The sequence below is a fragment of the Esox lucius genome, chromosome 12, assembly GCF_011004845.1.
Source record: "Esox lucius isolate fEsoLuc1 chromosome 12, fEsoLuc1.pri, whole genome shotgun sequence".
NCBI classification, from domain to species: Eukaryota; Metazoa; Chordata; class Actinopteri; order Esociformes; family Esocidae; genus Esox; species Esox lucius.
Window position 1 is genome coordinate 36,267,476 of NC_047580.1, and position 14,743 is coordinate 36,282,218.

General features: G+C 42.6%; 2 protein-coding genes across 5 annotated transcripts in view; both read left to right on the forward strand.

The window, feature by feature from the left end:
- The first annotated feature begins 131 nt into the window (after window positions 1-131).
- hsd17b10 (hydroxysteroid (17-beta) dehydrogenase 10) lies at window positions 132-3,399 on the forward strand. The gene is made up of 6 exons (XM_010875065.5): window positions 132-277; window positions 1,001-1,165; window positions 1,459-1,623; window positions 2,048-2,176; window positions 2,600-2,708; window positions 3,094-3,399. Exons 1-6 carry the CDS (start codon window positions 254-256, stop codon window positions 3,282-3,284), a joined length of 783 nt encoding a protein of 260 aa, XP_010873367.2. The 5' UTR covers window positions 132-253; the 3' UTR covers window positions 3,285-3,399.
- Window positions 3,400-9,630: 6,231 nt separating this feature from the next.
- Window positions 9,631-14,743, forward strand: part of LOC105013516 (neural cell adhesion molecule L1.1) — a 69,886-nt gene continuing 64,773 nt past the window's right edge. For 3 of the 4 annotated variants that reach the window (XM_034296018.1, XM_034296019.1, XM_034296020.1), the window contains exon 1: window positions 9,634-9,859. The gene's annotated coding sequence lies outside the window, so the exon portion shown is untranslated. Of the gene's footprint in view, window positions 9,860-14,743 lie in introns of all 4 variants that reach the window. The other variant, XM_013136221.4, reaches the window with a different exon arrangement.

Sequence of the window (14,743 nt, forward strand, 5' to 3'; positions counted from 1 at the left end):
CACACACACGCCCGCGCGCACTCAAACTGATCTGGGCAGCAGGTGGTCTCCAAACTGACCTTGGTGGGACTGGGCGACTGTTCTGAATGGACCACGTGTCTTCTATTGTTCTGACTTCGAGCCAATGCATATACGGGGCGTTATCAGAAGTTATTTCGAATTGGTCCACACAGGAGATTGCTTCAGCACGTCCGCCTTATTCACGTTGTGACGTCGCGGTGGCCCGTCTGCAGAACTGTGCGGAGCGCGAGACATGGCGAACATTCGCAGTATCAAGGTTAGTACAAGCTAGCAGAAACATTGTCAGTTAGGATCCTTTGGTGGTGTGAGCTACTGCCAGCTCAGAGGGTAGACATTTGCTCGAATTTATTTGCAAGAGAATTGACAAGGATAGTTTGTTAGTTAGATTGTTTATCTCCTTATTGACACGTTCATTTTCGTTGCTACCTAGCTAGTTAGCTACTCTTAACGGCGTCCTAACGCTGGTTTGCACAGCTCCCGCATAAATCATGGTCCTGCCTCTCGTGTGCCACACATTGCCGTAGCTACAGTACAGACCTGCAGTGTAAAGCTGTTGCACTAAGATGCCCTGCTGCGCTAGTTAACCAGGCTTCAATGTTGAGTTAGCGTTACACTGTCAGCCAACTTCAACCTAACAGAGACCGAGGCAGAATCTCAAGTCGCATGCTCACAACAAGTTTGAATATTTATATAGACGCTAATATGCGGTGTTAAATTGACTAGCGTTTTCTATTAAACGTTTACATTCACTACAAATAGAATCGATTAATTGTATGGTTTTATATAACCCCAAAAGGCATGCACACGCTTACTTCCAAAATCCACCAGAAATAGTAGACTGTCCGGGCACTTATGGCATACTATTTTTTGCGTACTATGGTTTGGGACATACTAAACTTCTGGCATACTATATAGTATGTGATTTGAGATTCGGTCTCTCTTTCTGTCTCTGACCTGTTACGGTGGCTCCTTTCTCTAGGGTATGGTTGGCCTGGTAACAGGCGGCGCTTCGGGTCTGGGCCGGGCCACAGTGGAGCGGTTAGTACAGCAGGGGGCGTGTGCGGTTGTTTTAGACCTGCCGTCCTCAGACGGACATGCCCTCGCCTCCAGTCTTGGAGAACGCTGTGCCTTTGCCCCTGCTGATGTGAGTTTGATCTTTTACCTCTCTCACTTATCAGTTCTTCACCTTTGTGTGTGTGTGTGTGTGTGTGTGTGTGTGTGTGTGGGGTGAGGGGTCAACTGAGTCTTTTTCGCATGTACAAAGAACACAAATACACATCATTAGGAAGCAGATAAGCAGGAAGGGGAGCTCTGAACAATGACACAGCAAAGTGACGAATGAAAGGGCTGCTGACGTTCTGCCCTCTCTTGTAAACCCGCCCCTCTGTCCCCGGACCCCTGCCTGGACTGAAACCCTTGTGTGACCTGGTTGTCCAGGTGACATCGGAGGCAGACGTGCGTTCTGCTGTGGAGCTGGCCCGTCAGCGCTTTGGTAAACTGGACCTGGCCGTAAACTGTGCTGGTATCGCTGTAGCTGTCAAGACATATAACTTCAAGAAGGATGTTCCCCACAGCCTGGAAGACTTCATCAGAGTCATCACTGTAAGATAACACACCAATGCACAGGGCACTCGGAAAGTGTTCAGACACTCACTTTTTCCTAATTTCTGTTTCATTACGCTTTACTGATATGTTAAGTATTGGCATAAAAGTTGGTTTATTGACTTTACTTTAGGAGTTGGGGTAGGGTTAGGTTTAGTGCTAGGAAATGTAGAACATGGATGTCTTGGTCAGGTCCCTGGTCCCCACGAGGATAGAAAAACCAAAGGTCCAGATGTCCTGTTTACTATAGTAACCCTGGCAGATCATTACTAGTGAGGACACTCACACTTCTTATATATAAATAGCTTTTTAGGTTTGGGTTTAGAGTTTTAATGGCATTTTAGAGGTTAGAAAATATGGCATTTTTTAATGGAAATCAGTTGTGATCCGAGGAGCGTTCTCATGTGCGTGCGTGCGTGCGTAGGTGAACATTGCAGGGACCTTCAACGTCATCCGTTTGGCTGTGGGGGAGATGGGGAAGAACCAACCAGACTCCGATGGGCACAGAGGCTGCATCATCAACACTGCTAGTGTGGCAGCCTATGATGGACAGGTACACACTGCACAACACACACTGCACAACACACACTGCACAACACACACTGCACAACACACACTGCACAACACACACTGCATAACACACACTGCACAACACACACTGCACAACACACACTGCATAACACACACTGCACAACACACACTGCATAACACACACTGCATAACACACACTGCATAACACACACTGCACAACACACACTGCACAACACACACTGCACAACACACACTGCATAACACACACTGCATAACACACACTGCACAACACACACTGCATAACACACACTGCATAACACACACTGCACAACACACACTGCACAACACACACTGCACAACACACACTGCACAACACACACTGCATAACACACACACATGCAATGTGTAATTAACACTATAATGCACTCTTCATGTCCTCCCCCAGGTGGGCCAGGCAGCCTACTCTGCATCTAAAGGAGGCATCGTAGGAATGACCCTCCCCATCGCCAGAGACTTGGCTCCCATGGGCATCAGAGTGGTCACCATAGCACCCGGTCAGCATAGACATGTACATTATCTGCCTGGCTGACGTGTTTTCTAGGCCTGTTTGCTGTCGGGGTTGTTGTACTGTTTGCTGTCGGGGTTGTTGTACTGTTTGCTGTCGGGGTTGTTGTACTGTTTGCTGTCGGGGTTGTTGTACTGTTTGCTGTCGGGGTTGTTGTACTGTTTGCTGTCGGGGTTGTTGTACTGTTTGCTGTCGGGGTTGTTGTACTGTTTGCTGTCGGGGTTGTTGTACTGTTTGCTGTCGGGGTTGTTGTACTGTTTGCTGTCGGGGTTGTTGTACTGTTTGCTGTCGGGGTTGTTGTACTGTTTGCTGTCGGGGTTGTTGTACTGTTTGCTCCACTTCAGGCATGGTGACTGAATGTTGTCCGTCTCCAGGTCTGTTTGCTACACCTCTCCTGGCTGGCCTACCTGAGAAGGTTCAGTCCTTCCTGGCGCGGCAGGTGCCCTTCCCGTCCCGCCTGGGAGACCCCGCTGAGTTTGCCCACCTAGTTACATCACTGGCTGAGAACCCCATGATCAATGGAGAAGTGATCAGACTGGATGGTGCGATCCGTATGCAGCCTTGATGCGCGTGCACGTGTGTGTGTGCGTGGTGTGTGTGTGTGTGTGTGTGTGCGTGCGCGCGCGTGTCTGTACACTGCAGTACTTTGTTTTGTGAACTAATAAATATTTTGAACCTCATAGTGTCTTGTATCATACTTTATCCACCAGTACAGACAATATATTAAGATGTGTCCCTAGAGCCGCTGGGCTGAACCGGACAGAATTAGGGCTTTTCAGTAAAGGCTACAAGGTGTGTTGGGTTGAGGCTTGAATGTTGAGAGAACCTGCATTAAGTTTGAGTGGTAAAAACTGCTGTCCTCTATCTGCCCATGTGTCTGGGGCAAGATTATCGCTGACTCCTCCCACTCTTTCTCTGGTAAGGGGACGATGAGCAGGACTGGTCAATCATGGCCAAACAATACTGCCGACCTGAACCATGTCTTTAATTATTACAAACGGACCCTCTTCCTGAACAGTTCGTTTCTCTGTGATGATGTCCAATGAGTTCACCAAGTCAAGCCCCTGAATGGTAAAATACAGCTACACTCAAACTCTACTCATGTCTCTGCTTTAAGTTGTACTGATACACCTGTATTTCTGTGCCTGGGTTCTAGTGACTTTAAAATGTACTGATATCCCTGTCTTTCTGTGCCTGGGTTCTAGCAGCATTAAGTTGTACTGATATTCCTGTTTTTCTCGGCCTGGGTTCTAGCAGCTTTAAGATGTACTGATGCATCTTACTGATTCTAGCGATAATGCACACATGAGGCTACTGATGGCCTGATCCCTGCTGGATACAAGGGTTCAATCCCCAGCTCCACCTTTCATCTGTTTCTGCTACCTATCTGAACCCCTTTAATTCCTGAAACTCCTTTTAATATTCATTAATCTCTGTCTTACTGCAGATGTTAACTACCTGTAGCAGGAGATGTATAATTGTATGTTTTGTACATCTTAACGGTTCCATTATTGCAGAGTAAAACATTTTAAATACTATATTATACATTTATTTAGGGATCAACACATTCCAGTTTGTAAGCTGGTGGAGATAAACTCTTTTCAAACAAGTGTTTTGCTCTCTTTCTTCTCCACCTGCCAGCCATGCTACTGTTGAGCTTTTATTAAAAGGAGCCAAAGAGCTGATGGTATTAAAACGTGGTTAAAAAGACCCATGTGGATCACAACCAGAGGATAATTACTAGTCCTCTAGAGGGCGCTGTCATCACAAGACAGGCAGAGGAAAGCACTGTGTGATCCAAACATCAAGGCTGGTTTTCTGGTTAGATTAACCAGACATCGTGCTGACAAGGCTGTTTTTTGGTTAGGTTAAACTGACATTGTCTCAACAAGGCTGGTTTTTTGGTTAGGTTAAACTGACATTGTCTCAACATGGCTGGTTTTTTGGTTAGGTTAAACTGACATTGTCTCAACATGGCTGGATTTTTGGTTAGGTTTTGGGGAAAACAATTAGACACAGTGTTAAACCTGGGGTTCATTCTGCGTTTAGGATCATTTTCAGGCTGAATTGGGTTTAGGAACAGGGAACATGGATTTCAGGTTCAGGTCTCCATTTCCCTCTAGCAAAAGGTTGACTGTGGTGATGTATTACTGTCTGATTGGATACAGAGGTTAACCCCGCCCCCCATGTTCTCTGTGTCATTGACACTTTCCCTCTTTTCTTTCCTCCCTCATCCATTTGTTTCTCTTCCCCCCCCATCTCTTCCTTCTTTCTCCCCTATCCAATCTCCTTCCTCATCCCCCTGTTTCTCCCCCTTCATCTCTTCTCTTCCTTCTTTCTCCCCTATCTCTCCAATCTCATTCCTCATCCCTCTGTCCCCCCCCTTCATCTCCACTATTCCTTTCTCTCCTTTCTCCCCTATCTGTGCTCTCTTCCCTCTGTACTCATCCTCATCTGTCTCCAGATCCCTGCTGTACAGTGTTCCAGTCCATCCAGTCCAACAGGCTGAGTCACTCTTACCGTAAATTGATTTAATCAGCTATTGGGTGCACAGGGTGTGTCTCTGTGTGTGTGTGTCTGTCTCTGTGTGTGTGTGTGTGTGTCTGTCTCTGTGTGTGTGTGTGTGTCTGTCTGTGTGTGTCAATATATGTCCCAGACAAGGCCACAGACAAGGACATAAGAAAGAGAAAGATGGTCATCTATGGTATTGATCTGTGTTTTACCCCTCCCTTTGTTAAGTGAATTATTCCTCTAAAGAAAAGGATATGGCTTGTAGAGAGAAGGGAATATAGGAGTGGAGGGGTCATTGTCTCCAGATTCACCCATTACAGAGATGAGGGGGAGGAAGAGGTTAGCTGGAGTCCTTAATATCTTAACCCCTCTGTGAGTGTATGTCTGTGAGTGCTGTATGTCTGTGAGCGCTGTATGTCTGTGAGTGCTGTATGTTTTACCAGACTCTGTGTTTTGCAAAAAACTCTTTGTGACAACTAGGGCTGTCACATCAGATTTTCACTACATGATTATCATGACCAAAATAATTCACATGAACAATATTATCGCGGTATCTATACAAATTTGAAGAAAATTCATGCTATCAGTCAAATTCATCTTCTACTTTGTTTAATGTGTTTATTTTATTGTATGAAGGTGGGGAGTCTAAAAACATAAAAGCAATTACACTTAATGACAATGAAAAGGCAACCAGATGAACTGATAAAAGATCCTAACACCAGGAGATTTGGAAAAATACAAAACATTTTCACTTAGTGAACAGGCTACGAAAAGGCGTTAATTCAAACGCTGTGTATAGGTCCAGACTTTTAGTTTAAGCACATGCATCGTTTGTCCATGAATAAGCCATGGATAAACTAAGAGGAGTTTTTGGACAAATACAACCTCATTTTTTCAATGTGAATAGGCTACAAAAAACGGTACGTCTTTGTGGATCTCTCCTGGGGGTTCTAGTGGGGCTGTCAAGTTGATTTCAATGCCAGTGCTTAGGTCCAGTCTCATTGTTTTAGCACATGCATCGTTTGTCTATAGGTGACGAAAAACCAAGAGGGGTTTTGGAAAACTATTATTAACATTATATTATATTTAATATTAGATATTTATATATTAGATATTTATATATTACATTTTTTAAATATCACGGTTAGCGTCAATACTGGTATATCACCCCTAATCACAACTGCTGATTTCAACATGTAATAAAATACATTTAATTTGTCTTGTCATTTTCTGTGGCCAATCACTCACAGACAGTCGCTTTAGTTTACAACATGAAATCAAAATTGATTTATTTTTATGTTTTGCCACTGATCAACACAAAAGCTCCGTAATGTGAAAGGGAAAAATATCATGTTGACACATTTTTCTCTGCAAATTTGCATGATCAAGTCAACAATTTTCAACTCTTTCCGCATATTCTCAATATAAATGAGGTCTGGGCTTTTACTGACCTATTCCATAGAGATAATCCTGAAAAGTGTCTCAACATATCTAGCTTCTTTTCATCACATTAAGGGAGTCGCTGTGTTTCTGTTTGCACAATGGCTGGTTCTCGATTGGTTGATCGGACAACCTGTGTGTGCTCGACACATTTGACAATTGAACATTTAATTTAGGACATATTAAGTGCAGGGTATGTGTCACGTCATTAAATCAGATGTGAACAAACAAACATCCTATCATTAGTCTCCTCTATCCATTACTTTGTGTGAAACTGCGCCAGCTCTAAAATACCACAGTGCCTTATGGCATTCCACCGCTAGCAATGTAGACTTCATCAGTGGGAGTTACTTGGAGGGTGTAATTAACCCCAACACCTGTGATTATTTTCACTCCCTCAGCTTTGGGACACTTGTGCGAATAGCTGAGGCGTACGTAAACACAAATATGGAGGGCCGAAGGGGTTGAGTGGAGGACGGAGGTGTTCTTTTGGGATTTACCAAACCTCAGGACCTTTACTGTTTTGTCTTCCAGTGTGGCTTTGTTTATATGTTAGGGTCATTGTCCTGCTGGAAGAGGAATCTTGTCCTCTTACAGGCCTTCTGGTAAACTCCTGCTGAGTTATTAGCATGCAATGTTTCTTTTAACCACTTTCTCATGAAGGTCACTTTTGTGAAGCACCCGGGCTGTTGTAGTGTTACTTTACACATTCTTTTGTTACTGTACATACTGCAGTGTTACTTGACACACTGTAGTGTTGCTGTACACACTGTAGTGTTACTGTACACACTGTAGTGTTACTTGACACACTGTAGTGTTACTGTACATACTGTAGTGTTACTGTACACACTGTAGTATATTACTGTACATTCTGTAGGCGGCCTACGACCTGCGTTTTCCTATTAGGGATGTGTATTGGACAAGATCTTACTCTCCGAATAGTTTGTGTTATTATTTTAAACTACCGATACAACATGAGCGCTACATAACGCGCGAAGGAACGGGAATCGTTCTCATGTAACATTAGAAAAGAGCGACCGCGCGTATGGAGGAAGCCGTGTGTTAGACACGCAAAACGCAGCTATAGAACTAGAAGACAATATTTATTAACACACAACACTGAGTTTATTAGATGAATGAGTCTAGAGAAGTTAGTTAGCTCAACTAGCCAGCTATATGCTATTTGCTTAACTCACCGTTTTCTGCACTCTCAAACGCCTTTCGATTCCACAGCCGAACTTTACGTAGCGTTTTGTGGCCAAATATTTGTTCTTTAGGTGACATTAATTCAGTCAATATATTCCACCTTCCCTTTAATTAGTTAACTTTCATCTACTTGCTAACAGTGGGCTATGCAGTGTATAAATGTGTGTCATTCTGACAGACTAGACCACACCAAACCACACCAGTACCGCTTTGATTGACGATTGTAAACAACAAACCCGTGTTGAAGGAGAGCATGATATAAAAACGAATTAAAAACGTTTGCTTTTTTAAATGTCATGGTATGTCGTCATATGTAAACATTTTAGATTGGAATTTTAATAGTATTTAGAAAAATTATATTCAGATCTATTTATTTCAACCAAAGATATTACATATATGTACAAACAAATGGGGGGCCAAACTGAATACACACACAAGTCCTTGAATACTAAATTAATTTCGTGTATTCGACTATGCGTGCCCATCCCTATTTCCTATCCTTGACGGGGCCTGAATCCTACACACCCAAGCCATCTGCTCACACAGACCAACAAATATCCTCATAGGAAGCAGTGGCTTGTGACAGCCCGTCCCCACTGGGTGGTGAAACGACACATGGCCATAACGTATGTTAGTCTCTGCCCTTCCAACTGTCTCTGTATAAACAATCAGGAGAGCCATCTAACATCATCTGAATCAGGAGAACTATCTAACATCATCTAAATCAGGAGAGCCCTCTAACATTATCTGAATCAGGAGAACCATCTAACATCATCTGAATCAGGAGAACTATCTAACATTATCTAAACCAGGAGAACCATCTAACATCATCTGAATCAGGAGAACTATCTAACATTATCTAAACCAGGAGAACCATCTAACATTATCTGAATCAGGAGAACAATATCTAACATAATCTGAATCAGGAGAACAATATCTAACAATCTGAATCAGGAGAACTATCTAACATTATCTAAACCAGGAGAACCATCTAACATTATCTGAATCAGGAGAACTATCTAACATTATCTAAACCAGGAGAACCATCTAACATCATCTGAATCAGGAGAACTATCTAACATTATCTAAACCAGGAGAACCATCTAACATTATCTGAATCAGGAGAACAATATCTAACAATCTGAATCAGGAGAACAATATCTAACATCATCTGAATCAGGAGAACCATCTAACATTATCTAAACCAGGAGAACCATCTAACATTATCTGAATCAGGAGAACAATATCTAACATCATCTGAATCAGGAGAACCATCTAACATAATCAGAATCAGGAGAACAATATCTAACATAATCTGAATCAGGAGAACCATTTAACATCATCTGAATCAGGAGAACCATCTAACATCATCTGAATCAGGAGAACAATATCTAACATAATCTGAAGTCACACTGACACCTACTAGTAAGCGCTGATTCAAAGCAGGGTCTTCAACATCTGTCTCTGTGTGGCAGGGGACTGATCCACTCATATTGTTACATCAATTCAGACTAGTACCAGCTCACCAGTATGAAGAGAAAAAGAGAGGGGGTGGGAGGGGGTACGAGGAGTTGGTGGGGGATGAAAGGATGTGGGATGAGGGGGTGGGGGGTGGATGGGTGGACGGTGAGGGGGTGGGGGATGAACGGGAGGGAGCGAGGGAGAGCGACTCTGCAATAAAATGGGTGATGTCACCTCTCCAGAGCAGCAAATGAGAAGACAGGAGGGAGGAGAGAAGGAGGAGGGAGGAGAGAAGGAGGAGGGGTGGAGACACAGAGGAGGGCAGGGTGTGTTTTTCTCTGTCACTGCAGCATCCTTGCAGAACAGCCTAAACACCACTCCCTCATTGGAGGGACAGAAAACCGAGAGTGTGCACTCAGGAACAGAGACAGAGCTTGGATAAAAGAGGTAAAACACAGAAGAACACCGCAACAGCAGGAGAGAAGAACCAAAGAGAAATAGAGAAGTGACGGCACCTGCGAGGTAAGGAGATGGAGACAATGGCAGCATCTCACCATGCTGAGTCTGTGTCTCTCACTGTGTGTGTGTGGCTGTGTGCGTGTCTGTATTTGTGTGTGTGTGTGTGTGTGTGTGTGTGTGAGAGAGGGAAAGAGAGTAACTGAGCAGGTGATAGATGTATTTTCCATGTGTTTGTGTCAGAAAACAAGAGAGGGAGAGTCTGTTCTGTGTGTGTGTGTTTGTGTCAGGAGGGAGAGTCTTTTCTGTGTGTGTGTGTTTGTGTCAGGAGGGAGAGTCTGTTCTGTGTGTGTTTGTGTCAGAGGAGGGAGAGTCTTTTCTGTGTGTGTGTGTTTGTGTCAGGAGGGAGAGTCTGTTCTGTGTGTGTTTGTGTCAGGAGGGAGAGTCTTTTCTGTGTGTGTGTGTGTGTGTGTGTGTGTGTGTGTGTGTGTGTGTGTGTGTGTGTAAGATGAGGGAAAGTCTGTTTTGAAGCTTTTTTTGTAATCTCTACTAACGGAGCTAATAATTCAGGAGGATGCTATATCTATATTAGTTGTTTACTGTATGACTGCATGTTTTCATGCCAAACCCACCTCTGTTGTTTGCATATTTTTGTAGACAGGTATGGCAGTCATTGGTCTATTCTTGTTTAAATAAATTGTATTCTGCAATATAATTAATAGAGAAGCTTGTGGGTGTCACATGTATGCAGGTTTTCAGCGTTAAATGCTGCAACACGGCATGTCCAATGCAATGTATGAATGTATTGTATTGGACAGTTTGATGAACAATTTAATATCATGGACCTCATCCATGGACCTCATCCATGGACCTCATCCATGCTAGTTTAGCCAAGTACTTCTAGTGTCACGACACCTGAACCCGGGTGAGTCTGTCATCACGGGGGCGTGATTTAATTTGGTCTTGTGATTATATGTTACCTGATTCCATTATGTTTCTTCCAGCTGCGCCATTTTTATTTTATTGCGTCCAGCAGAATCTTGCGAACCAGGTGATACAAACCATTATAGTACATGCATTACCAGAATGGGTTTGCACCAGTGATGTGCCCTAATAAAACAGATGCCTGTAAATATTGAACCATTTGTGGCATGAAAGTGGAGAGCTGGGGAACGCGCTGGTCATTGCCATTTTCTGCAGAGACAGATCCTTAGTTCTAACTGAATCCAACCAAAGTTGTTAGTGTCATATAGATCATCGCTGTGACCTTATGGTGGGAGCTACAAACTCATTCAAATCAGGAGCGTCTCTGGTGGATGTATTCATTTAGCTGTAAGACGCCAACAAGCAATGCTATCGAAATATTCCAAGCCAGTTTAACCAAGGACTTCTTCCACTCTAGCTTAATCAAGGACCATAATATGCTGTTTATTTAGCCTGAGTTCCAGTCTGTTTGGGCTAACATTCCATTCATCCCCATTCAAGGAGGCAAATGAGTAAAAAGTAATATAGCTCCTTCTTTACTGAATATAACTGATGGAACATGTACACGTTTGAGGCTATTTCAAGTTGTTTCGTGTAGAATTGTTTGGTGTGTCGTGTGATGAGAACAATACATTCTATTTAATATTTATGATTATTGATGCACCTTGGTTAATATTAAATAATTAAGCATGTGTGTGTGTGTCAATGTATGGTGTTTGTTCTGTGGGGGATTTGGTAACATTTGGTAGGACACTATCACTCTCTCTTTACTCAGATTTGTTCAAATCATTTTCACTTTGAAACACACATTTACAGACACACACATAAACATAGCCACAACGCCACACACACGCACACATATAGACCGACATGCACAGTCACAGGAGAGAAACTGAGAGGAAATGACTCAAAGTGAGGAGGAGGTGGAGTGGATTTGAAATGATACACTTCTATCCTGGTGTCTGTTTCTACTGTACTATCCTGGTGTCTGTTTCTACTGTACTATCCTGGTGTCTGTTTCTACTGTACTATCCTGGTGTCTGTTTCTATAGTTCTATCCTGGTGTCTGTTTCTATAGTTATATCCTGGTGTCTGTTTCTACTGTTCTATCCTGGTGTCTGTTTCTATAGTTCTATCCTGGTGTCTGTTTCTACTGTACTATCCTGGTGTCTGTTTCTACTGTACTATCCTGGTGTCTGTTTCTACTGTACTATCCTGGTGTCTGTTTGTACTGTTCTATCCTGGTGTCTGTTTCTATAGTTCTATCCTGGTGTCTGTTTCTACTGTTCTATCCTGGTGTCTGTTTCTATAGTTCTATCCTGGTGTCTGTTTCTACTGTACTATCCGGGTGTCTGTTTCTATAGTTCTATCATGGTGTCTGTTTCTACTGTACTATCCTGGTGTCTGTTTCTATAGTTCTATCCTGGTGTCTGTTTCTACTGTACTATCCTGGTGTCTGTTTCTATAGTTCTATCCTGGTGTCTGTTTCTACTGTACTATCCTGGTGTCTGTTTCTACTGTACTATCCTGGTGTCTGTTTCTATAGTTCTATCCTGGTGTCTGTTTCTACTGTACTATCCTGGTGTCTGTTTCTATAGTTCTATCATGGTGTCTGTTTCTATAGTTCTATCCTGGTGTCTGTTTCTATAGTTCTATCCTGGTGTCTGTTTCTATAGTTCTATCATGGTGTCTGTTTCTACTGTACTATCCTGGTGTCTGTTTCTACTGTACTATCCTGGTGTCTGTTTCTATAGTTCTATCCTGGTGTCTGTTTCTACTGTACTATCCTGGTGTCTGTTTCTATAGTTCTATCCTGGTGTCTGTTTCTATAGTTCTATCCTGGTGTCTGTTTCTACTGTACTATCCTGGTGTCTGTTTCTACTGTTCTATCCTGGTGTCTGTTTCTATAGTTCTATCCTGGTGTCTGTTTCTACTGTACTATCCTGGTGTCTGTTTCTATAGTTCTATCCTGGTGTCTGTTTCTACTGTACTATCCTGGTGTCTGTTTCTATAGTTCTATCATGGTGTCTGTTTCTATAGTTCTATCCTGGTGTCTGTTTCTACTGTTCTATCCTGGTGTCTGTTTCTATAGTTCTATCCTGGTGTCTTTTTCTACTGTACTATCCTGGTGTCTGTTTCTACTGTACTATCCTGGTGTCTGTTTCTACTGTACTATCCTGGTGTCTGTTTCTACTGTACTATCCTGGTGTCTGTTTCTATAGTTCTATCCTGGTGTCTATTTTTACAGTTCTAGGAACCTCTAGCATGTCTGTTTCTTATTCACTAAATCCAGGCATTCTTCAAACAGGATTTCGGGGGAAACCAGACTTTTCTCTTCTCTCTTGATTATCCATCTTCATATTTTCTGACCTTTTTCTCTATTTCTTTCTTTCTTCCTCTCCATCCCTTTCATTCTTTGACAGAATGGGGTCTTTATATTGAGAAATGGATGGAATGCCCTTACCCCTTTCTCCCCCTCCCTCTATTTCCTCTCCCCTTCCTCCTCCCGTCCTCTCTACCTCCTTGTGTGTCAGTGTGTATTTGTTTTTGTGTGCGTGTATGTGTGTGTGTGTGTGTGTGTTTGTGGTCATTAGCAGAAGTAGGCGGGGATTACAGCAGCAGTTTTCTGTCTCTGAGGTCTTGTCTGTCCTGAACCTGCTAATCTACACACGCAAACACACAGACACACAAACACGCAAACACACAGACACACAAACACGCAAACACACAGACACACAGACACGCAAACACACAGACACACAGACACACACATGCATATCCATTAAATCTTTCTCTCTGTCTGTTTTGTCTCTCTCTGTCGAACTTTCTCTGTCTGTCTCTGTTTTTTTCCCATTTGGGTTTATTGTCCACCAAAGTTAATTGTTCATTTGACTTTATTGTCCACTAGGATTTATTGTTCACTACGAATTATTGTCCATTAAAGTTTACTGTCCACTAGGATTTATTGTCCATTAAAGTTTATTGTCCACTAGGATTTATTGTCCATTATAGTTTATTGTCCACTAGGATTTACTGTCCATTATAGTTTATTGTCCACTAGGGTTTACTGTCCACTAGGATATATTGTCCACTAGGATTTACTGTCCACTAGGATTTATTGTCCATTACATTTTATTGTCCACTAGGGTTTACTGTCCACTAGGATATATTGTCCATTAAAGTTATTGTCCACAAGGGTTTAAGGTTCACTGCTAAGTTGCATTGTCCATTTGGTTTCATTATCCATTTGGGTTTAGTGTCCATTAGGGATTATTGTCCATTAGTGTTTACTGTCCACTAAGGTTTATTGTCCATTGGGGTTTTCTGTCCACTTGTTTTTTTATATCCAGTATGGTTTCTTGAATTTCAGGGTTTTCTGTCCACTAGAGATTATTCTCCACTAGGATTTACTGTCCATTAAAGTTTACTGTCCTTTAGGGTTTTCTGTCCCCTAGAGATGATTGTCCATCAGGGTTTATTGTCTTATTTTTGGTCCCCCCTTTCTCTCTTAACCCTCCCTCCCTCCCAATCTCATCTATCTTCCTCCCTCTCTGCCATCTTCAACTCTTCCAAGGCTGACCAGCTGCCTCAGAGTATTTATAGAACATTGAATTTAATGTTTGTGTTTGTGTGTGTATTTGTGTGTGTGTGTGTGTTTGTGTGTGTATGTGTTTGTGTGTGTGTGAGCGAGAGAGAGAGAGAGAGAGAGAGAGAGAGAGAGAAAGAGTAATATGCATTTAGAAAGGAAGAGACAAAGGTCCATGACAAAAAGCAGGTGAAATTTTGTATAGACATGAGAAAGAATGAGACAGAACTAATTATTTTCCAATTGCTTTGCTAAAAAAGCCTTTAAGTTAAAATAAAATTTAATGTAAAATGAAAGAGAGAGAGACAGAGTGAAAGCGAAAGGTGATTTGAGTTGCAGAGAGGCAGGGAGGCAGGGAGGCAGGGAGGCAGGGAGTGGCT

Excerpts from the sequence above, each read along its gene's own strand:
- hsd17b10 (XM_010875065.5), top strand. The coding sequence starts at position 254 with ATGGCGAACATTCGCAGTATCAAG. Across the intron at positions 278-1,000 it reads CGAACATTCGCAGTATCAAG|GGTATGGTTGGCCTGGTAAC; the intron begins GTTAGTACAAGC and ends TCCTTTCTCTAG. Across the intron at positions 1,166-1,458 it reads GTGCCTTTGCCCCTGCTGAT|GTGACATCGGAGGCAGACGT; the intron begins GTGAGTTTGATC and ends CTGGTTGTCCAG.